Below are 24,814 nucleotides of genomic sequence, written 5' to 3'. Positions count from 1 at the left end.
TTTATAAACTTAAATATAATAATAATATAATAATAAGAGGGTGTGTGTCCGCTATATGTACTCACAGCAGCACCACAATATTTTGAGGTTGTTTTGTGACAATCTGCCAACACCCCTTTACTTTTGAGGTAAAATACTTTTCTTATCAGTGAACACTTACACCACCTTTTCACAATAATTTTGAATCCGTATAAGGCCTTCCTATCTAGTTAGTGCAATACCATAACTATGCAATACTGGACTATCATAAATAATCTATCACAAAGGTATTACAGATTGCCCAAAAATGCCAGCATGAATAATACTCTCGCATACTCGATGTGAGTCAGAGAAGCATATTTTTTTGCAAGGATGGGTGACCTGGGAGCCCCGTCTCACAGAACCTTAGCCTGTATCATTCCACTTTGTAACATCTTTTCCATCTATGTTCATCAATTCCGAAGAGATCTTTTGTGTACACGGATGCATGATTAACACATGGCGGCTCAACCAGCCATACAGTGTGAGTGCACGAGTCACCTATGCAGACTGTACAGAGTTAGGGGTGTATGGTACCCTATTACTCAATTGATACTTGTGTGAATATTAAAATGCTTTGTGTGTGTGTATAGCTGATATTTCATTGTATGTCGTCATCTGTCCACGAGGCACCCTCTTGTTATTGGTCATCCTTGAATGAACGTTTTATGTTCCACATTCTGCTAGCAATGCCAGAGGAAGTAGTGAGAAGCCCTGGCTGATGGCACACACGTGTGGGTGTGCTTAGATTAGGTTTCTAATTATATATATATATATATATATATATATATATATATATATATATATATATATATATATATATATATATATCTATATATATATATATATATATTCTACCTATCTCCAAGTTTCCTGTGGTTTCTGGCATTATTGGGACAAAGCAGCATGTATTTCCACCAAATGATATACATTTCCAATCATCCTCATTTGAGTAATAGCCACTTATAGTAAGGGCCACTTAGAATTACGCAATTTTACTATCGCAACATTTTCCACATAATTATTGATTTGCCTCATAATCTACTGCATAATATGTCGATTTGTAGCTTAATTAATCAAAAGTTAATCAAAATGCAGCATCATGTATTGCCATACAGGAGAAGGCCGTTCACAAAAGTTGACTGGTCACCTTTGTGTTACTTATTTCTGTATTTTGGTGTCATAGTGGAACTAATGAGATGCAATGTTTGCCCAGATAGTGATAAGAAGTGTAAAAATGCCAAAGTAATGAGGTAACAGCAACACAAAATGTGCCACATTAGGCTGCATTTGTCTGTTCTTGCCGCATAACTTAGTCAACCCTGCCACATGACTTAGTTCTCCCCTGCCACTGCTTTATAGTTAACTATTGTGTCACCTTGCAGTAGTGATAGTATCTTGTAAGACTGACTGCACACATCTGTACCCTTTCTCGTTCCAGCGCCACGTGCCAAGCGTTATTTAGTGCCTCATCACTTTCTATTTTCCCCCTTTTCAGTGTTTCCCCTATCCAGAACTAAGGCCATTTCACCCATTTGTCTCCTTATCATCTGGTTTTCTGGTACATTATAAAGTTTCACCACTACTGTCTGTACTGGCTACTTGGTTCGCTGATGAGGTGGTGACCCTAATTCGGAAGCAATCGTACAGTTTAAGCAAAAGTGTAGTTATAGACCAAGTACAGTCTGGGGATCACGAGAAGACAGACGTGGGCTGTGTGGATGGGTCTTCACGGTCTCACTTGTCCTCGCTCCTCCGACAAAGAAGCTTTACCTTCTCCCTCCCATGGTCAGTGTGGTGCCATCCAGTCCTATGGATTTCAGGCGTCTATTCTCAATCTTGGAAACCAGAGTGGATATGTGCTCCCAAGGTTCATTAACTTTGCTCTGGTGGTTGCAGGAGGTGGACACAGACACTCATTTTTGGGGATCAAAATTTGTTTTTTTATCATCATGCTTTAAGCCAGAGCGAGAGAAAGAAAGAAAGACAGAAAAGTGAAACAAGAGGAGGAAGGGAGAAAAACAGTGACAAAAATCAGGAAGTAGCGATGAGGAAGAAAGGGCAAGAGTCTAAAAAAAAAAACAGAAGCGTAGGGCGGGGAAAGACAGATTCACAAGAGGGAGTCACGTCTAGGAAGCTTGGTTATTTAGCTACCCGGCATTCGGCAGAGGGCCCTAAGAAACATTTCAGGCATCTTTCTTTCAAGTAGTTTAGCACAGTGTAGCACCATCCTCACCGTGCCAACTGCAGTGAGCCGGTAGGCCACGCGCAGAATGAGGTACGCCCAGAACACGTGCAGCAGCTGTAGGATCATCAGCAGAACGTTGAAGAAGTAGTATCCGAAGAAGGGCTGGAACAACTCCATGGACTGGTAGTAGGTGCTGTAGATCACCCTGCAGAGGAGAGGACAAGCAGGAAGTTTTTAGCAAACAGCGCTAAGCATGGTGGGACTTGTAGGCCCATACCCATAATGGAAAGTGCAAAACTACAGGTCTCTGCAAACACAGGCTTGGTTTAAAGTCATCCATGTTTCAAAGGACAGTAGTCAGCTTTTGATGTGGGGACCGGAGTCCTTTAAACAGTCAAGTGGCATAACCACGCCCCACATGGAGGCGCTCATGCATATGACTGCCCAATGTGTCTATTGCTCTAACTATGGCTCGACTGCTGTTTATTTATTTGTGGGCCCAACTACGGCGCTATAACACTCGATCTATGTGAGGGTCAACATCATAGACCTATGCCTCTAGCATGGTCTACCTATGGTTCTGCCACTGTCTGTCCATTCATGGCTCAATCTGCGGCTCGACTACTGTGTATCTATTTGTGGCACCATCTGTGGCTCTATCGCTATCTATTTATAGCTCTATAACTAGTGATCTATTTATGGGTCTACCATTATATATCCCTCCGACATAGTCTATGTACAGTCTATCACTGTCCATCTGTGCAATCTATGACTCGATTACTGTATTTCTATGTATGGCTCCATCACTGTTGATCTATTTATTTATGGTTCTAACAATATGTATCTATCTATGCTTCTAAAATGTATTGAATGGTTCTGCCACTGTCCATCTATGCATGGCTCAATCTATGGCTCGACTACTCTCGGTCTATTTGTCGCACCATCTATGGCTCTATCGTGTATGTATAGCTCTATCACTGTCCATCTATGGCTCTACCATCTATGTATAGCTCTATCACTGTCCATCTATGGCTCTATCATCTATGTAGAGCTCCATCACTGTCCATCTAAGGCTCTATCATCTATGTAGAGCTCTATCACTGTCCATCTATGGCTCTATCATCTATGTAGAGCTCTATCACTGTCCATCTATGGCTCTATCATCTATGTAGAGCTCTATCACTGTCCATCTAAGGCTGTATCATCTATGTAGAGCTCTATCACTGTCCATCTATGGCTCTATCATCTATCTATAGCTCCTTCACTGTCTATATATGGTATCTATCGACCTCATAAATTTCACACACCCCTAATAATTAAATATGCAGCAAGGTGATACCCACTATAATGTCATCCTCACTGCTATAATCCCAGAAACATGTTTCATTGCTGGTAAAATTAAGCACAACTTTGCTAAAATGTTAAATGATATCAGGAAGTAGGCAGAAAGGTATAAATAGGATTTTTAAGGGGTTAACGTTTCTACTCAGAATGCAAAACACTTCAACTAATGTCTTAATAAGGCCCCATGCCACAAAATTGATCTCTTTTGGTACCCACTTACTTAGGATGAAAAAATCACATTTAGCAATTTTAATTTAAATCAGATGTAAACAGTTTCAGGCGAAGTACCCACAGTCAGCTCTGTCTCCTGATCCATACTGATGTTCAGTTTTTTTAGCTCCTCTTGTCTGCTATTGAAGAAACGTTGGCACTTCTTAACCAGCAATGGGACAAGCCACCCTGACTCCATCAGCTTCCCCTGAATATTATGCAACAGAGCTCTGCATGATGAGACTGTAGGCACAGATTTTGTATGAAAAAAGTGCATGGCGCACAAAAAGTGGCCCTGGCCACAAATCCACAGCTGGCAACAGCGCGACATGTGAAGAGTTGTTGCTCCAACCCAATTCAACATTTTAGTTTTTGCTTTTAAGACCCCGTTTTAATTTGCTTCTTTTATTTTTGCAAAACGTATATTACTGACATGCTCCATATTTTAACACAAAATCTTATACCCTTCTTTTCCTCTTTTGAGTGTGGTTTAACAAATGCTGTAAATATAACACACCACACAAAACATGTTTTCAAAAAACAACTCGGATACGGTCTGTGATAGAAAGATCTGGGCCATCACGGATGGCCAACCAGAAAACCGACTTTGCTACAGAGCCATTTTTGGCTGAGATTCCTCCACATATGTATCACTAAGGTAGTACATTTTAACATTTTAGTTTTTTTAATTAGTTATACTGTGTTGTCTTTTTACAGTAGGGGATGTATTGTAATAAGTCTTTTGTATGAATTTTGGAAGTGTTTCACACTTTGTTTTTATAGTTATGCATCTTTTAAGAATTTGTTCAGAAATCTGAATAAAGATTTACTTGATTACTGAGCCAGCCTTTTACACTGAGCAAATTCTTTTTGCACAAAATTAATAAAAAGAACCATTTGAGGTGGAAGTTCGTTTGTTTATACATTCACGATTTTTTCTGCATTACCTATTACGGACCACCAGAGGGTACTCCAAGACCATGATCAGCTTTAATAGACTTCACACAGGCTATAGCAGTAAACTGCATTTTCATTCTTCACCCTCTAAGTGTGAAGGCCGCTCACCTCCTCCTCAGAGAGTGTGGGACACAAGGTGGGCACCGGGGAATAAAAACCCCACTCCCCCCCTCTCCAGGAGTGCAAGGCGCACGGGTGCACCGCTGCATGAACGTTCACTCGCACACACTCCATAGCATGGGACACTGTGACATGAAAACTGACAAACACCCCATCTCAACTATGGTGTGATCCACTGGCGTAATGAAAATTGAGGGGCCCTACCTGCACGGTACGAAAAGGGGCCCCCTCCAGGCTCAATTAGGAGCTCTCTGGCCAGAGTGCAGTGCCGAGAGGGCCCCCTGGAGCTTGGGCCCCCCCCGCACCGCGGGGGCTGCGGGGGCCTGCGTTACGCCCCTGGTGTGATCTTGTAATTGTATTTATATAGAACTTACTACCCCTGACGAGGTGTCAAAGTGCTTTTCGGCGAGTAGCATGCTATTCCGGAACACAAAAAGAATTAGTGGTGGATTAGTATAGGGAAATATCAGAATAGAATTAATATAGGGAGTTACGAGTAAATTTGAACGGAGTATATATATGAGATGTGTATCATGAGACACAATGTGGACAGCTTGGCGCAACAAAAGCACACATTTCACCTCCTTATAAATAAACTGGCTGTATTCTAGTTCCGCAAACTATACTTGAGATGGAAACTGGGTTCTGGACCAGCCCTGGTGAATTTATTTAGCTTTTGTCCGGTGCAATGTGTCGACATTGGGACACAGGCAGCTTTGCCTGTGTAAACTGAGTCTGCTTCACTACAGAGGGCTGCCAAGGGTTCTTATTTTGCTTTTCCATGTGGCTGCCTGCATGATGCTGGGATGGGGGTGGGTGGAGGTAAAACACTAAACTAGTGAACCATTAAACCAGGCAGACACACCTGGAAGACCACCAAGAGACACAGAGTGACCCCTGAGGTGTAATTTAACCAATCGCTTAGCCATAAAGTGACATTTTAAAGGGTTTTTTTACTTTCTCAAGCAGTGGGTCTATAAAGATGTAGAATTATGTGTGCACTTTGGAAATGCATGTTTTATATAGCACATAATGCACACTGAATTGTTTGCACAATAAATGCATTTATTGATATCAGTTGAAAACAATTTGATCAATTTGATAACAATCAAAGATTAAGTACAAACCTGCAAGTACCTTGCAGATTTCTATGAGCCTTTTGAAGAGGGTGCATAACTAACCAAGCTATTTTCCCAGAACTGTAAATTGCAGGGAACTTCTGAACAAAACCGTGAACCCACTGAGCTAACATAAAACACACATCTGTGACCTGCACGTACGTTCTATGCTCTCTGTAGCTGGCCCATTGGCCATCTTTGTCGGAGTGCACACAGATCTCTCCAGCAAATGCACCAGAGCTTTCTTATCAGTATTATACTCAGAAACTTGCTGAGTGCACCAGTCTCAGTAGTGGAAGCTTAACTCACGATGTTAGAGTAAAATGCAGTTTGTGACCAGTTAAGCCAGAACAGCTTTACCATCACATTTTCCATGGTGCATATTTTGAGTAGCTGAGTTTGTGTAACATAATGACATGATGTCAATCACTCTGCTCCCTATGCCGCGGACCCTTATAACCCACTATTTTCTAATGCCGACTCCACTTTATGGGTTCAGGAGAATTTCTTTTCTTATTTCCAGAACTGAAACAAGCTCAGGGATTTACTTGTTAGGGAAAAAAAAAGAAAAAAAGGCTTTCACCCCTACCCGGAGGTAGGGAGGGGGGGGTAGTGGAAACAACCCTCCATTCATCCCCCCTGAGAATGCCAATGCCAATAGATATAGGACATTTTAACTGCTTAGTGCATTATGTCCCAGACACCCTCGTCTGTCAGTTAAACATTGACCTCGGCCGCAGCATTTTAGTGGAAAGTTACAGTGGAAACAATCATTATAATGTTGATTCACCTTTAATCACACCTTTCTCAGTTGGAGTTTACGTGACTTTAGGTCGCCATGCGTGCCTGATCTGCCTCGCTCTGCCCCCCCCCCCGTGAGCCACTGCGGAAACGCTGACGTTGTGTGTTTGTGTTACGATTTGCAAATGAAACTATGTCCTTCACAACTGACCTGGTCATCGTCTACAGGTTTGCCAATTGGTTTGCCAATCACTACATGTCAGTGGGACACAATGTGTCTAGTCCTGGTTTTTTCTGTTGCAAATCATTGTTATTTGGTGTTTTAGTTAAATTGGCTAGATGCAAGTTAACCATGACCAGAACTCCCTGAACATATCGGGTACTGAATTACAGAAAGTTACCCATGGGTTAAATGGCGTTTGCATCATCTTTTTGTGCCCCTGGAACACTTTGGTATTACAGAAGGACCGTAGAAGCTTGTGCAACCCGTTCTAAAATATGAATTATGTGAATGCACTATTTGTGCCAGCGCGACCCCAATGGCGTGCACCCTTGTTTCCGCAGAGGTGTTACCATGCAAATGAGGGATGAAGCTTTGCCCATCCACGATAATACAAGTGTGTGCAAGGGCAAACAGACTGACATGAGAACTCTAATTGTGTGCCACATGTGAAGTGGTGGAGGCAGACTGCCACCAGGGGTGTCCCCTGGGAGAGGGTATTTATAGAACTTTTGGAACCACAAAGCATCCCATGCGGGTGGGTTCAGTCACACACTGCCCTCTCCTGCAGCAGGAATCCTTGTCCTGCATGGTGCATTTCTTGCCTCAGGGTCAGATTGGCCAGAGAATAGGCCAAGGGCAACAAAGTAAATGTTGCTCCCATTACCAACTTTGATAGGGGTAGATTTCAACTTGTAAAGACGTGCTGTATAAGTGTTTAGCAAGGTATATGAAACTGCTTGCAATTGTGTTTGGTGCAGGCAGTTTTTGTGGTAATCTCAAGGAAGTTAAAAGTAAAAACAGGCACATAAAACCATAAAAGAGGCCCAAAAAAGGCAAAAGAGGGGCTACACCCTGACCTGTCAGTCCCTTCTAGCAATGCCTGGTTGCCCTACAGGCCAGTCTGACCCTGGCCGGCCTATCTGTATTCAAATACAGACCAGCCGATTGGTCGGTCTTTCAGTGCTGCTCTCTCCCTAGAGCTTGGCCCCTGTATTTTGTATATGATGTGGTCCACGGTTGATGTATAGCGCACCTTCAACGAAGTCTCACTTTATATCCACTGTCTATTTGCATGCTCAGACTTTGAAGTCTTTACTTAAAATTGGAAAAGCAAGCCTGCTTATGGCTAAAATGCAAGACTGACTTAAGGACTCAAGTTGGGCCACTTGAATGATTTGTGCTAGGGTCTAGGGTAGGCGGCCTCCTACCGGTGTGGGGCAGCTATAAGGTGCGACCACAGCCTGCACTCAAGCGCTTTCCAAAACCAGTACCTCAGACTTTTATGATTAAGACAGCAGAAGGTGTTTCAGAATGTTAAGGGTTAATGAAAAGTCAGCACACATAGTTCTGCATATTTGAGTGTACACAAACAGGCTCCCACTGCAGTAGGATATTGCATCACCTTCCTCTCCAGCACAAAGGAAAATAGCCATCCTTGAGCAAGAAAAACCACTATGTAAAGGGCACAGCCAAGCAAACCACAGAGTAATCAAAAAAAGGTAATACCTAATATTCCACTCACAAATTAATCTCCCAAATCATAACAGCCCACTTCTGTGAGCCTGCGGCACTGAGGCTAATGAATGAAAGTAGTCTGAGATATTCCCCCATGGAGCCCTCAGTCCAGCCAGGGGACTTGACTGACCTTGACTGTTATTATGGGCACTTCAATTGGCCTTCGCTTGAAGATCTATTGACCCATAGCCTGTGTAGTACCACTGTCCCAGGGACCCCTGCAGAGCACAGGGGGGTCCGCCGAGCAGCGAGTTTCACAATGATGTTTGAGAACGATTTGGTAGTTGTTTGAGGATTTTAGTAGGACTCAGTTTGGTGACTTAATTTTCAGGGATTTGCCTTTGACCAAATGGTCACAGGTTTGAATCCCAGCTGATCCACTCAGCCTTTGGATAGCAATACACTTCAGTTATCTGACAGTAACTCCAAGAAACACTCTGATTAATGAATAAACGCGCTGTGAATTTGGCTGTTTTGTTATCAGAGGCTATTCAGTATAACCAAACACTCAATTATGAGTGGCTGCAAGGCAAATACCATCACCTTTTCCCATTATGCATGAGAATAAACAAATATGGCCAAAACTGCTGACTCGTGCACCTCACCCAAACTCAAATAGTATATATATAAATATATATATAGTGCTCAGAAGCACAGACATGAATAGGATTCTGAATGCTGTTAGGTCCTTAAGGGCTTTTTCATTCCCATTGAAAGAGCGAAACAGGTCCTAGAAGAGACCCACATAATGGTCAGAGGTAAGCATCACCAATAAAAATCTCAAATAATAAAAAATAAAACTACATGATGAGTTTTTCAGACCACGGCCTCGGCACTTGATTGAAAATCATCATGTGCTTCATTTAGACATGCCATGTGCATATTACCACATGCAGATCTCTGTTCTAGGCCCTATCATATAAACCTTTTGAGCTTTCATTCAGCCCCTGCTCTGAATAGAAGGTAAATTGGATCAGGGAGGGGGCATTGTGGGTCATGATAGATGGGTTGGGTGTTAGGAGGGTGTAAGAGGCCAGTATTTGTTTCTTGGTGGTTTGGGTAGGATAACGTGCACCCAGAGGTGATGCCGGGGTCGTGTGGAGTCTAGGATGTGCATGTGCCTGCAAGCTCCTGCCCCACCACTAATGGTGGTTTTACTGCGTCTACATCTTCCCCTGGTAAAACCATGCACTGGACTGGAATCATGAATCCTGGTCTGGTAACAACAGACCATTTGTGAACAGACATGGTCAGCTGCCACTGGTGAAGGGGTTGCACTGTGTCCTCCTTTGGGTTACCACTCAAACACACAACAATGTCCTTAGTGCTATGTTGTTGAAAATGAAAATATGTCAAATGCAATTGTAAACATATCAAACGCAATTGTATAAATCCGCTGTTGATGTACACTACCACGTATCATCTCCCACCACTGTACCAGCAGATAATTTGCAGCGCTCCTTTACGCCTCATAAATCCAACTGTATACCTACATACGTAGGGACAAAGGAGATATAACTCTGGATCCCGACTCACCTGAAAGGGAGCAGCACCAGGCGAGTGATGATAAAGACCGCGGCGAAGATGACAAAGAGGACATCGCAGACTTTCTTATACTTGGTGTAGTTGAACATCTTTGCTGGCTAGAAGGGAAACAAGCAACATTAGGTCACATGTTGGGTAGAGGTACCTTCGGATGGCACTTCGCCCAAACGAGAACAATGAAATGGCCTTGTGTTACCAACAAAAAGTTATCCTTTACTTCAACTTTATGTTTGGCTGTCCTGAACCTGTGAATTTGTCTCTGCAAAACTCTCAAAACACTAGAAAAAGTACTCAAGATTTTTGTGTTTGGTATTGTTAATTATCTTCTAGAATACACAGTCAGCCATTAGTATGCACGTATAAACTTGTGGGAATTTTTTTTGAATAGCAGCAAATTTTATTGCATAGTGTCTTTAACAGAAAAATGTTTGCACAGGAAATAGTGCATTTTGAAAGTTATTACGGGGATTTCCAAAATAATAAAAGAAAATTATTATTGGAGTAATATAATAACCTATGATATTGAAAAATTATGAATAATTTAAAAAAATACACAATAAATGGACATATTAATGATCATATTAAACAATAAAAAAAACTTGAATAATACAAATAACAATAATAAACAAAAGGTACTAACAAAAAAACACAATACCTATATACAGTAAATGCTCCATATAATTATAAAATGGTACTAATGGTAAATTACTGCAGTATTAGGAGGATGCTCAATTGTTAAGTCTTGAATGTCGATCTAGGCAGCGCACTGCTCGATTCCAGGCTCCTTTGGCCATTTTCAATATTTTGGGCAGGCCAGTCAATATAATTTGGTCTATGCATAAAAAGATTAGAAATAATTATATATGCATGTACAAAAATAGAGTATTGCGATCAATGAATCAGGTAGACATAATGCACAATGAAACCTTTCAGTAGAGATCTTTTCCGAAATGCTGTAATCAACATCGACAAGCAGTAGTAGTGGAAATTCGGGTAGAATGCCATGGTATACTAAAAAATGATGGATGCAAATGCTTGAACAAATACATTCTAATCAGTGAGTATTTGTTATATTATTCCATTCCGTTGTATTTTAGTTTGTCGAGGGATCAACATATATGTGAATTACTCTGAACCATTCCTCAAAGAAGCAATGCAGCCCAAAGGGCTTGGAAATAGTCAATCTCTACAGGCACATTTATTGGTATTATGACACCAAAAAATGTTGGTTGTTTTGCTAATTGCTACAGTGTCATTCCGTCCTAGAGCTACAAATTGGGGCCATTTGGAATTTGCTGGGAAGAAAATTTGCTGACATATGCATTTTTTTTTTAAAGAAGGCTCCTGCTTTTGATGTAGTTATATGATTGTTGGATCAGCAAATGCAGCTCAGAGCATCATAAAGTAGAGTGCAAATAAGTCGAGTGTATGATGTTGTCGACTCTAGGCTTTATGAAATACACATACTGGATAATGGCTTTGCTCTCATCGTCTATGTGATGTCTCTGAGAACCCCTCAGTGAAAATTGTTGCTGTTATTCACTGCTACCCATCTATAATTCTATGTTATCATTTTATCATCATCATCGTTTTTTAGGTTTTGCCTTAGCGATGCGTACGAAGTACGCATGCGCTAGCAAAACCTCTTGATTTCTATCTGGGGTGATGACCCGCCTCTGCCTATCATTGGCTAGCTCCATAAATGGAGGCTAGCCATTGGGAGGCAGAGGCTGTCAATCGCGCTTTCTCTCGAAAACGCGATTCGGGGGCGTTTCTGGTGCTTTTTTTAAGCCCCGCCCCTTTGTCCCGGGCCGCGCTGCCATTGGCTGCCGGCCCGGGACACCCCCGTGACGTCATTCCCGGGCCACGCTGTGATTGGCTGGCCGGCCCGGGACCTGACTTGTTGTTCCTGATTTGTAGACTCCACTCGCCTAATCCATAAAAGTCACGTTGCCAAATGTGGGAATCCGATGTGAATCTTCGCTTCTCCCTAGAAACATATTTTTCAAGGAAGTGGCACCTAGGAGTAATCCGGGTTAGCGGGCAGGCACTGCAGTAACGCCTGCGCACTACCCGTGTTTTTAGCAGCCCGCACGTGATCGCCCGTTTACACCTGGTGTCCTGTTTGGTGAAAAAACACACAAGGGGGCGACTTCGCAGGTCTCCAGCGCAGGCACTTTGGCTCCCGTTTCCCCTCCCCCCAAATTGAGCGCAGTCTGCGCAGAGCGCCCCTCCCCTGCCTGCTGCCGTTGGAAGAGGCGGAGTGCGGGGCCAGTGAGTCTGGGAGAGCGCACGCACAGCTCGGTCCTCCCGGCCGCCATTCCGCTGTCCCCGGCGACACCTGTTACTGCAGCAGCGGAGGGACGGAGGTGAGAGCCCGGGGCCCGCGCGCCCGCTGCACCCAGGAGCAGTGCGGGAGGGAGAGTGCTGGGAGCCGAGGTGTGCGGGAGACCCATGCCCGTTTAAAGGTACAGCAGGCGAGCGGCTGAGCCTCCCCCGCGCTGAAATGTTCAAACGAAGGGAGCTACCCCGGTGGAGAGGGGGCTTGTGTACATTCGGGGTCTGCACACTTCCCTGTTCCCGTTGAGGGTCAGAGAAGACTCCAGTGCAGGTTGCCGTCCGCGTGTCTTGGAAGCTGTCCCTATTTTGCGCTTTTGAACCGCTCCCGCGTGCACTTTTGGTTTTGCTTCCGCGGCTGGGATGCCTCCGTGTATTCCTGCCTGCTTGGGAAGCCTCTGTGTAGTGGTCTGAGATATCCATGCGTTGCTGCTTGTTTTTGTAGTCATGTGAAGATTAAGTGATTTGCCCAGAATCACAGGATGAGGACGCGACCCCGAGGCTCGAACCTTGGTTTCCCAGCTCCAGAGTCGGCAGTCAGACCACATCGTCTCCGATTAAAGCTAACGTGGGAATAATTCTAACTCGTGCAATGCATGTACTTATTTTGCCTCCTTCGAGCACTGGCTGTGGGCAGAACGCAGAACGTGTCACATGGATGTAGTGAAGCAAGGGGCGGGATTCACGCGACTCAGCTGTCGAGGGGGTGATTGGATGTCAGACGCGCCCTCTAGTGAATGCGACGCCCGCTGCTTTTCAGTCCAAACGCCGCACTTGCGGTTTGAAGGCAGACGGCCGTGTGAGTCATCTGCAAAGTATGCCTGTTCGCTATGCAGACGTGTGTGAGAAAGGACACAAAGTGCCAATTTACAGAGACCTGGTTCAGCATGTACAACATGCAGGCGCGTGAGATGTGGCTAAGTGGAGAGCAGCGAACAAAAATAGGCGCGCGAGAGCGTCACTCAGAAGGGACAGTCAAACGCACGCTACGCAGGAGCCCGGGGAGGCGCGCTGCCTTCCTACAACAAATGCACGACTCATCTTTTACTTGTCAAAAGCAACCTTGCAGGAGAGGGCGTTCCAAACGAGGTACATGCGAAGCATGTCTATACCATTATCTGCTCTTGCAATTCTTTTGTTTAAAAAAAATGTGCATGTTCATTCGCAAGGCTGCAATTGTTCCTACGCAAATCATTTGTTTTCGGATAAACAAAACTAACACATCTCTGGAGTGAATGTTGCGCGCAGAAATGAACTATACAAAGCAGCAACAATACAGAGTGCTGGATTACATTTTTCATGTGATGTGACCTCACGTTTCCATACCAAACTCGGGGGTATGGATCTATGTCACATGCTTAAGTGGTCTAAAATAATCCTGTGCAAAGATCCAGAGGGTTTAACATCACGGTCTCAGGAGTGAGCCTCAGAAGTTCACCGCTGGGAAACTATTAAATCAAAGTCATGTGACTTTGACTCGGGTCTGTTGGCAGGTACGATTTTTGACTGCCAAAACTTGTGACACAGATGCAACCTACTTTAACAAGCATTTACAATGCAACGGTTTCGCCTTTGCAAAAGTTAGAGCTATTGGCATTGTAAATGACAACATTTTTATTTATGTGTTGGTTTTGAAAACAGATAAATAAATGGCAGTGTCATTTACATTGCCAATAGCTTAATCTCTTGCAAACCCAAACCTACCCATTATCTACACACTCCCTCTCGGACTTCTTGCTGTGTACAACCCTTTTCACACTCCTCTTTTATCTGCACAATCCCTCTCTCTCTCACTCCTACATCATCATCTCTCTCCCCAGTCGGTCACCTTTGAAGTCCTTTTTACACCTGTTGGTTACCTATGCGGTCGGTTCATCTCTAACAACAGTGTATAACTTGCACAGGGGGCTCGTAGTGTGTGGAGGGCTCTGTGTGGGTGTGTGGGGGGCTCTGTGTGGGTGGCTCTGTGTGGGTGTGTGGGGGGCTCTGTGTGGGTGTGTGGGGGGCTCTGTGTGGGTGTGTGGAGGGCTCTGTGTGGGTGTGTGGAGGGCTCTGTGTGGGTGTGTGGGGGGCTCTGTGTGGGGGGGCTCTGTGTGGGTGTGTGGAGGGCTCTGTCTGGGTGTGTGGGGAGGCTCGCAGTGTGTGTGAGGGCTCTGTCTGGGTGTGTGGGGAGGCTCGCAGTGTGTGTGAGGGCTCTGTGTGGGTGTGTGGGGGGGCTCTGTGTGGGTGTGTGTGTGGGGGGCTCTGTGGGTGTGGGTGTGTGTGGCATTTGCGAGAGATTAAGCTATTGGCATTGTAAATGACAATGCAATTTATTTATCGTTTTCAAAAAGAAAACATAAATAAAAAAAATGGTCATTTACAATGCCAATAGCTCTAACTTTTCCAAAGGCAAAACCGTTGCATTGTAAATGCTTGTTTATTATTATTTCTCTTATTATCATAACTATTATTAGTGAATGGCATGCACCTAGGTGTATAAATTACAAAATACATAACCTACGCATGTGTAAATCTGAAGGAATTGGGAGTAGGCGAATGCCTACCTTTCATTTGTTCTTGTGAATCGGATCTGAAACAAACATGAATGTAACACATGTCTGGGGTAAAATGGTCTTGAAGACGTGTGTGGATACGGTGCAAATAAATGATTATTTTTTCAGTTTGGGTGAAAAAAGTTGCTTAACCTGTGCCGAGAATGAGGTACCAATATTTGTTTTCAATTTTCTTCGATTCGTCATTAACGAAGAGGCATGCAAGGATCTAAAACCTTTAAATCTGATGCCGATGCCAACCATCCAGGATAGTCATGTAAACATTTCACACACTTCCATATCTGATAAGGAGTCTCTTCTCCAAATGTAGAACTGGTGACTCTAGATCTGACAAATATGATGTAAAGCCCAACCTCTCAGGGGTAGAACTAAATAGAACCAGACATTCAAACCCAATCCCAAACCCAGCCAACCAGGAGTAGACATACAAAGGAGCTACATTGTCCACATCTTACAAGCGAAAACATCCTGGAGTTGACCAAATTAGATCTAAGTTTTTCAGCCCCAATGTCAATCCCAGACACCCAGAAAACCTCCATGGACTTAAGACTTTTTAAATTTCAGTGCCAAGTCAAACCATTCAGAGATAATTTTGCATATAGATAGATCTTTTAAATACACTACCAAGTCGCATCATCGGGTGGTAGACACATGAAGGTAGATCTTTCTACTAGGGAGAATGTAGGGAGTTCCTCCTCACTGTGACAATGCAAGGAATGCAAGCCCTATGTGGAGAACCGCTGCCTACTGTGAGCGTTTTGAACCATAACCCACTGCGAGAGTGTGGGTAATCCCTGCCCACTATTTTTAATTTTTTTATTTTTATTTTACTGAGTTTTATATAGCGCGAACTTAACCCGAATCGGGTATCAGAGCACTTTACATCAGCACCAGTTGCGTTACATGAAGACACATTCATTTTTGTTAGGCACGGGAGATTAAGTGATTTGCCCAGAATCACAGGATGTTCAGCGACATTGCCGAGACTCGAACCGCCGGGTTCCCCAGATTCTAGGTCGACCGCCCAAGCCGTTAGGCCAACTCCTATGAAACTTCAAGTAATCTGAGTCCACTGTGAAAGTTGTGAGAGTGTAGGGAATGTTACACCCACTGCGAGAGTGGAGGGAATGTTACACCCAATGCAAGCGTGCATGCAGTCTCGGCCCATGGCGAGATTGTAGAGAGTTTCAATCCACTTTGAGAATGCATGGCACATCAGCCCACTTTGCTAGCCCTGGAGATGTATCTCATTGACAGAGTGCTCCGAACCTCAGTCTATTGTGAAAATTACACATATTCTGAGCCCACGTGGAGAGGGAATGGAATCTCAGTCAAAGTGCGGGCTACCTGGGTTTTTGGCACCAGAAGGAAAATTGGTAAATGACAATAGACCCACTTCCTGGCCTCCCCTTGGGAGACTGCCCCGTGAGGTAAGTGGTGGCCTGAGAAGAGAGACGGAAGGAGAGACATTCTGAAAAGTGCCCCCAGGAGAGTTTGCAAAAGGATCAAAAGGATGTTAAAGAAGCTATGCTGCAAGGGAAGGACAAACATAAGATGACAAACATCCTTAAGGCATTAGAGATAATGTATGGGACCGTGTTCATCATCCCGGACAAACCTCTCATCGCAGTTTTTTCCCTCCAATTAGACCCTTCTTCCAATGTGCCGATGTGCGTTTGTGAATACTGAAAAGCGCAACCCAGATCCTGCTGTATTTGCTTTATGGGGGGAGCCATCCACCCCACAACTACCACCCAAAAAGGTGGGCCTTGGCTCCTGCTCTATGAGCAAGGCATAAACCACAAGGTCTGGGTTAGAAATAATGATCTTGAATTTACTAGGAGCCTTTACTCCTGTATGTTATCGGCTGAAGTGTGGGGCCTCGTCTAGACCACAGTCTGGGTCAATCAACCCCATCTACACTCCTGTTGTGGAGATTTGCTGTAATGACAACTACCCCAAGCAGGTTATTAGTGATAAAGTTGTCTATGAGAGTAATATTTATTCAGAATAAGCCGGCGATCCCCTACTGTGAAGAGCAGCCCATACCTTGGGGGTTGCCTTTTTCAACCAAAGGCCATTAGGCAGGGTACAGTTGATAATGGCTAGCCAGGTGACCCTCAAAGTGTGCCTGGAACCCCTGAACTCTTAGAGTTGTCGGATGCCCCATGAACTCCCCAGAACTGGATGAGATTCCTTTAACTATCACAAAGCTGAGATTCCTTGTGTCTATCACATAGGCGGAGATTTTCCGGATCTCTCACAGTGAACCGTGATGCCGTGACCCAGTATGATTGGATGAGGACGGACAGCGGGTTGAGATTCCATGGAATCTCAACAATTGGTTCATGTTCCGTACAGTCACATTGGGATGAGATTCCATCAGCCCAAACAATTGGTTTAGATTCCACATACTTCCAGTCGGATGAGATTCTGCGAACTCTCACAGTGGGATGAGAGTCCCAGAAACCCGACAGTGAACTGATATTCCCTGAACGCCCCCAAATCTTTTTTATTCCATACACCCAGAGTGGGATGAGATTCTGTAAATTCTCATTATAGGCTGAGATCCTTTGAACTTTCGAAGTGACCTGAGATCGCTGAACTCACAGTGAGTGTTGAATTGTTGCCGCCTTACAAGGTGCTTAGATTGCATACATGAATGGGTTGATATTCAGTGATTTCGCATGGCTGCTTGAAATTTCCTGAGCTCTCACATTGGGCAGAGAATCTATGATCTCTTACAGGAGGCCAGATTCTTGCATCTCTCACACTTGGCCGAAATTTCCTGCACTGTCCCAGTGGAATGAGATTTCCTGCACTAGTAGGTTGTGAGTCTATGCACACACCCAGTGGACTGTACTCTCATGAAAGGCTGAGCTTTACTGCACTGTCACAGAATATGTGATTCCCTGGGCTCACAGCGGGCTACGTTTGCAGCATACTGGCTGTGGGCTGTGATTTGCTATGCAGTCACGGAGTCACTTACAATATCAATTAATAAAGTATCTATTAAAAAGTACTATCGCCCATCATGAGCTTGGAGTTTGCACTGTTGGGCCATGGTTGTTGTTCTTTAAGTGTCGAGAAAGACAGAGTAACGGTGCAACAGAACTCAGATTCCAAGGTCTGATAAAGGATACAGTATGGCCATACACTCACCTCTAATATGCAATCCGATGCATCATGCAGAACCATCACAAAGGTACCAGCACGGACGTAGTTGGAAGCGTAGGAGAAGACGATCAGGAAGATGGTAGCAAAGTGGTGGATAACTTGCTCTTTCAAGTCCTGGAATCAGAAGAATAGATTACCTTGTCAGGGTCAGGCCTCCTGCACATAACAATTCACAAAGAATCCAAAAACGAATAGCATCATACCTACTAACCCATCTACTCTTTCTAGTACCAACCCCAGGAAACTGCTAGTACGGAGTTGGCCAAGACATCATTCAATGACGAAATCGAAATACACGTCAATGCCCAATCCAACAAGACTACTAGTTACACACGGATCTTAATCCCCTTCTATTTAAACAGCGTGCCACTACATTTGAATTTCTCAGCATTGCCTACTTCCACCCAAAATGTCCTAGCTCCATTCACAAATGATCGTGCTCCTTACAAACATTTTCCCATATAATGATATGATGTTTGAATCCTACCCAAATACCCATGTTGTGCAAAAGAATCCATCTCTGAAGCTGGCTCACATGGTGTTGGCCAAATATGTACACACATCTCTATGTACCAATACATTCCAGCCCTTTGCCCTCCATTGACAGGTAATGTGTTGAATTTGTAACTTTTGCCTCACTCAGTCTTTGTGTTATGCAAAACAACCTCTTGAAGAAACAATTTTTGGTGAATTGAACCAAATGCCTTCACAAATTCCCATGCCACTTTCAGATCCCTGGTGTGTCATACATTTTAGTGATGTAAAGGCTCATGTTTGTAGCCTTGTTGTTAACCTTTGTAATGTGCGGAAGCCCTTCCTTCAAAGCCCTAATACATAATGAAGATTAATGAGCATCTCATGTGTCATGGGGGAAGGGAGTGGGTCAGCAGCTACCAGGGTCCATACATGAATCGATTGGTGACTTCGGTTACCTCTGTAGAGTCTCTCGCATGGGATGAGAGTCTGATACCTGAGTGTTAGTGAGTGGCTATCCATTGATTGACAAACCTTGGAGATGTAAAGCGGTCTTTCCATTGCAGTCTTTGTAGAATAACCTGCTCGGTGTCCTCCGTCTGTCTTAAGAAATACGAAACCTTTCACACCTCCTCCATTCTGCCCTAACCTTCCTCCCATCATGGCAGGCTGCATTTCAGATAGTATTAAAATACATTTAATTTAAAAAAAAATGTTTCAAACATTTTGTTTTTTAGAGTTTTATATACTGCGAACTAGACCCGAGACATTGGGTATCAGAGCCCTTTACAAGAGCACCAGTTTTGTTACAGGACACGTTCATTTTTGTTAGGTACAGGGAGATTAAGTGATTTGCCAAGAATCACAGGATGTTGAGCGCCGTTGCCGAGACTCTAATCCGGTTCCCCAGCTCCGAGGTCGACCGCTCTAGCCATAAGGCTACATCCTCTCGCCTTAATTAAAATGTTTGAAGACAATTATCTTAGACACAGTGTGCAACATCCCTTTTTTTATGCCCACTGACTTATTTGTCACCTGAAACATTAATTTATGAGAAACACAATGGTCTTGCTTCACAAAACATTTTGAAAAAATCAGAGTCCACTGGTGTTGGAAAATGTTGCCCTTTATTTCTAGTCGTTGCTGCTGTTACTGAGGTAAGTAAAAAAACTTTTGTATATGACACAGAACCAGTGGATCTTAGATCTGAGAGAGTAGGGAACACATTCCCAAGGGATAAGTCAATTGACAATGTTCTTTGCTCACTTAAGTGTTCTAAAGAAATATTTGCCGCCATCAGATGCAAGACCTGACAGGGTAAGAAAGATTGTCTCGACATCTGCCTTGGAACTCAGTATATGTCTGTTTGTATGTGAGTATATATGTATTTGAGTTGCGGTACTTCTCTTGGTCAAACCTAGTTGGGCAGCAACAGAGCATTCAACGATGGGGGAGAGCTCAGGATATGGTTTTCATCCTTTACGGTGAGGCAAGTAACATGTAGATTTTTAGCCAGGTCTGAAAGGGTATAATTCTTGGGCCTTGTATGTGATCAGCTGACCTTGAAGCTATTATGGCTCTGTCGGTGGAGCCACTGTACTTCAGTGAATGTTGGGTCTAATGATGAACTTTCTGTACTTTGGTAAATCTTTCCATGGTATACTGGATAGATAGATTTGAGGGGGACTCTGTGTGGAGTTTTTAAGAACACTGAGAAGAGCGTTATCTATGTTCGGGAGGAAAAGGACCAGGGCTTGCACAGTTATTCTGAAATTGGCTTCGGGATCACACTGATTTACATAGTCCAAGAGTGAGAACTGGTCCCTTGCTGATGTTTTTTCTTTGGATGTGCTATTTGAATGCGAGGCCCTTGTCCAGGATGAATCCAAGTAATTTAAAATTGTCATCTGAGGGTGAAGCAATCTAGATACAAGCCAGAGGGGCATGCTTGTTTTCAGTCATTGGTATCGAAAATAATTCGGTCTTTGTTGGCGTGAGTTTCTGGATGATGCTTGCCCTCCTATTCTGGATTAACATGGAACATGAATTGAGTCACTAAGTGACACTGGTAGTAGTGATTCTGAGACTGAGGTGTATAGTTGACATATTAATGTATTTTGAAGATGTTGACGGTGACCTAAGATACGAGAAATTCCATGTAGAGTATGAGAGTATGAAGATGATGGTGGCGAGGATGGAATCCTGAGGTACTTCCTCAGAGATGATTGTGGTGGTGACTGGTGAGTTATTATGGGAATCATTTCAATACTGTGTTGGAGGAGGTCATTTAAGATGTGGGTGAGTGCTGGACGGTTGACTGTTGAAGACTGCAAAGGGCTTGAGCAGTATGAGGAGGCAGTGGTTGTTTCTGTTCCTGATGAAGGCATCATTGACCACTCAGAGGTCAGCAGTCTCCTTGTTGCAGCATTGTCTGAAGTTAGACTGGTGCTCCTCTACAACACAGTTCTTGTGGATCTGGCCTTGCAGTTGAGATGTGGTTCCTTTTTCAGTGATGTGAGTTTTGCTATGTAGCGTATGTGGGTGATGTGCTGGAAGTTGGAGAGATCATCTGGGTTTAGGTTGGTTTCCTAGGAGCAGAAAGGTATCTGTTTCATCTTGAGGGCACCAAGCAATGTTCATCAGTTGAGTGAACCGCAGCCAATGTTGAGGATGGGCATTTCATCGAGAATTATTCCACGGAAGTATACATTATTGGTATTGGGCCATTCACAGAAAAGGTTGGGAAACAGTCACATTCACATTTGAAAACTATTCCTGACCAGTTGGAACTCTTAAAAGATATTTAACCACACAATACAGCTTAAATATGCACCACAACCAGGTCTGAGCTCATTCCAGCTAGCATGGTTTAGATCTGATTAATAAGTACATAAAGGATCCTGACCACATGCTATAAATGGATTGGTTAGATGGATTGGTTAGATGGATAACAAAGGGAACGTGGAAGAGGCGTGAAAAAGCCTGAGCCAAAGTAAATGTACATGTTCTGAGGAGACAGATGAAGGGGTTAGAATAACATATGGAGCAAATGGGTAAATAGGAATTTGTCAGACAGGGATAAGTAAATACCAGTGAATGTTCTAAAACAAACCACAAAAACAATGCATCCCACCTGGCAAACTAACTGGGTAAACATAACACAAAATAAACCACCCAAACTCCTAATCCACACCATTCCTGCAAATGTGCTAAATAATGTACGTCACTTACCTTTCTTTTCACATCGAAGGCGACAGTGAGGAGCAGGGAGCTGTAGAACCCCAGCTCTAGTATGTAGTACCAATATAGCGATGGAATCAAAGGCTGCAACAAAAATGAGTGGTAAGAGTGGAATACATACCACCACTCCATTGCAAACGAGACAAATAACTTATGTTACTACAGCGGTGATGGCCATACAGGAAGGGAAAAGATTTTCAGCTAACAAGTTTAATTTTTCAAAGGTTTACCTACAACCATTCCAAAGGTTGTGAAGATAGTTTCTAATTTGCAGGAAAAACATCAAAGAAAAAAGTAGGGTTTTCATGATAAGAAATTCACTACAAACCCTACTTTTAGTAGGTGTGCCAACATTTTTCATTACACATTATATGGGAGGGCGGCACCGACCTGGGAAGTCTCACATACTTATTTCACTGTAGAACACAAACCATTTACTGCTGAATGTGTAGAATGAGATGTTAAATGTTACTTTGTTATAGTAAAGGCACCCACACCTGAAAATTCTTTGGAGAGGATGTATTCCAGTAACACACAGACAACATAACATAGAATCAAAGAGAGCAGTGGCAGTATTCAGCAAATGCAAGGACACCTCTAGACCTTGTGGGCACAACATGCCAATTTTAAACAGAAGGAAGAAAAAAAATAAAGAAATTCCAATGGAATAGGATTCATGTCCATTACTACTTTTTTAGGGTGGTGGGTGGACAACTTGGTATTAGGAAAGCTTGTGAAAGGTGGCAAGTGTTCTTAAAAGAAAAACGGTGTTGGTTGATGCAAAACATTGTGCTCCAAACACTGTGGTGGAGGGGGCATGGTAGAAGTGGCGTATCGCCTCCAAAGATGATGCCAATTCCAAGGGCTGGCCTTGGCTGTTTGTTCTGGTTGGACTAGCTTGGAGACGCCAGAAGCTTCACAGAAGCATCAGAGGGTCAGCGAACTGTCTTCAGGTGGGCGGGATTAATCAACATTGCCGCAGAACCTATGTGCTTGAATGATATCCCAAGGCATGCACACGGGAAGCATAATATTGATGTTCTTACCGATGATCTTAGTACATATGCAAGGTGAAGTGCAGCCCTTCCTGAGGTGCATCACTTCATACTTAAGGACCCCATGTAAGATATTTCCCTCTCCTCACAAACTAGAACGTGGGAAATTTAAAGACCTGCAATGTGGTCTTATCATACCCTAATCCAGGAATGTAAGACCACTCATAGATGCTGAACCCCCACTAATGCCCACCCACCCACAAGCACTAGGTAGATCATGTGTCTAGGGTCAAAGAGGGCTTGCCACCTGTAACTGTTGGGAGTTGGCATGAGGTCAAAGGGGCGTATTACCTAAAAACTGAATGAGGAAGTTGTTTTCAGATGATACAGTGTTTTAGATCATGCATGTCATATTACTTGGCAAGCTCTGTGTGAGAGTTCGCCTCAGGTCATGGGGGTCTTAACACCTGCAAACTCTGCGAGTTATTCGCAGGAGATACATATCTTATTACCTGCAATCACTGATTGAGAATCGGTCTCATGTCATACGAGTCTTATTATCCACCAAGTCTGTGAGAGAGTTGGTTTCAGGTCATACAGATGGTATTACCTGTACACTGTAAGCATTTTGGACTCTGGTCATACGGGTATTGTTACCTGTAAATTCTGTTTGAGAGTTGGTCTCATGTTATATGGGCCTTATTGCCTATGAACTCTGTGTGAGAGTTGGTCATATTTCATGAGCCTTTTTATCTGAAATATCTCTTTGTGTACTGCAACTCATACCAGTATTATATTACTTGCGAGCTCTGGGTCTGGGTTAGTCTTACAATGAAAATGAAGAATATATTGTTAAGTCTCAAAAAGCACACATTACCACAGTCGTCCCCGGCACTTAAGGAATCTACTTTGTATGTGGATGTGATCATTGTGAAAGGGCAGAATGCAATTAATGGCTGAAATGGGCTAACCCACTGTCCCGTGATTCAACGATGGAGAGAGCTGGCTGAAAGTAAATATATCACACCCATAAATGTAGCTGAACTTAGCGGATATATTATTAATAAAATCCACTGGACTTAGCTAACCCCAAACCTTAAAAGAATAGCTAAATCTGTCCAAACATAGCTAGCATTAGATGCAAACACAAACAGCTGGAACTGTGAGTTGCCTCAAAGTGGTTGAATCTTTATGCTGCCAGTGGTCATAGTGTGGAGTCACACTATCAAAGTTTTTGTACCGACCTACGCTTACGTGGACTCCACAATATTGACTACCGCATTATCATCAATGTAAGCAGATATGGGCTTACAGTTCATAAACCATTACTTCCCTATGTATACTGATTTGTTGGAAGTTTATATTGTGGAGTTAATATATGTCCAGGTTGATATTATTATCCTCAATATTAAGACACCCAACAATAGTCAGTAAACCTTTGGCCCTACACTGCTTCTGTGTCAGAGTACTTGATCACGTTTAGATAGTACATGTTGAGAAAGGCTTTGGCCTGAGGACAGTCACTTCAAAGGCTCACTGAAACAACTTACATATAAAATGTACTGGTAAAAGATACAGTTTGTGAATTAGAAATTATCTATTCTGCTCACCTGATGCGGAAATCCCGTCCAAAACTCTTTTTGGTCCCAAAACCATGGTTTCTGTAGGAAAATAAGTCACAAAGGTTTGAGAGGGGTATCAAATATAAGAAATCGATATTGTTAGGAAAGAATAATTTTTTTTATAAATGAGAAGAAGGTAAACATATGTTAGTGATGTACCGATTTTATGCTAAACAAATTAGCATCAATTAGGATTTTTGGTGAAACCTGGCAGCCAATGAGCAATGGCTTTAGATAACCTTGGGGTGTCCCTAAACATTCAAGAAAGTATAAGGTTGGCCTCTTTGAGGCTGAAAAAGAACATAGTGTGTGGAAACAATGTGGGTAGTGAACTCATCAAGTGCTTGAGGATGCAATGGACCTGTATATCAAGGTCAAAGAGAAACATTGACTGTGGAAGGGTCTGCCTGCCTTGGTATCCATCTGTCTGTTAAT

At 43.3% G+C, this 24,814-nt stretch overlaps 1 protein-coding gene across 5 annotated transcripts in view; it reads right to left on the bottom strand.

The window, feature by feature from the left end:
- The window catches only part of LOC144799375 (ceramide synthase 2-like), a 311,282-nt gene that overhangs the window by 5,720 nt on the left and 280,748 nt on the right, over positions 1-24,814 (bottom strand). For all 5 annotated transcript variants that reach the window (XM_078670654.1, XM_078670655.1, XM_078670653.1 and 2 more), the window contains 5 exons: positions 24,368-24,418; positions 21,754-21,846; positions 18,034-18,162; positions 9,971-10,077; positions 2,255-2,411 (listed from right to left, as the gene is read on the bottom strand). In XM_078670654.1, coding sequence (XP_078526780.1) covers positions 2,255-2,411; positions 9,971-10,077; positions 18,034-18,162; positions 21,754-21,846; positions 24,368-24,418 — 537 coding nt within the window. The remainder of the gene's footprint in view (positions 1-2,254; positions 2,412-9,970; positions 10,078-18,033; positions 18,163-21,753; positions 21,847-24,367; positions 24,419-24,814) is intronic.

Source organism: Lissotriton helveticus, chromosome 12, assembly GCF_964261635.1.
Source record: "Lissotriton helveticus chromosome 12, aLisHel1.1, whole genome shotgun sequence".
Classification (NCBI taxonomy): Eukaryota; Metazoa; Chordata; class Amphibia; order Caudata; family Salamandridae; genus Lissotriton; species Lissotriton helveticus.
Note: the sequence above shows the minus strand (reverse complement) of the source record. Positions and strands in the feature narration are given on the sequence as shown.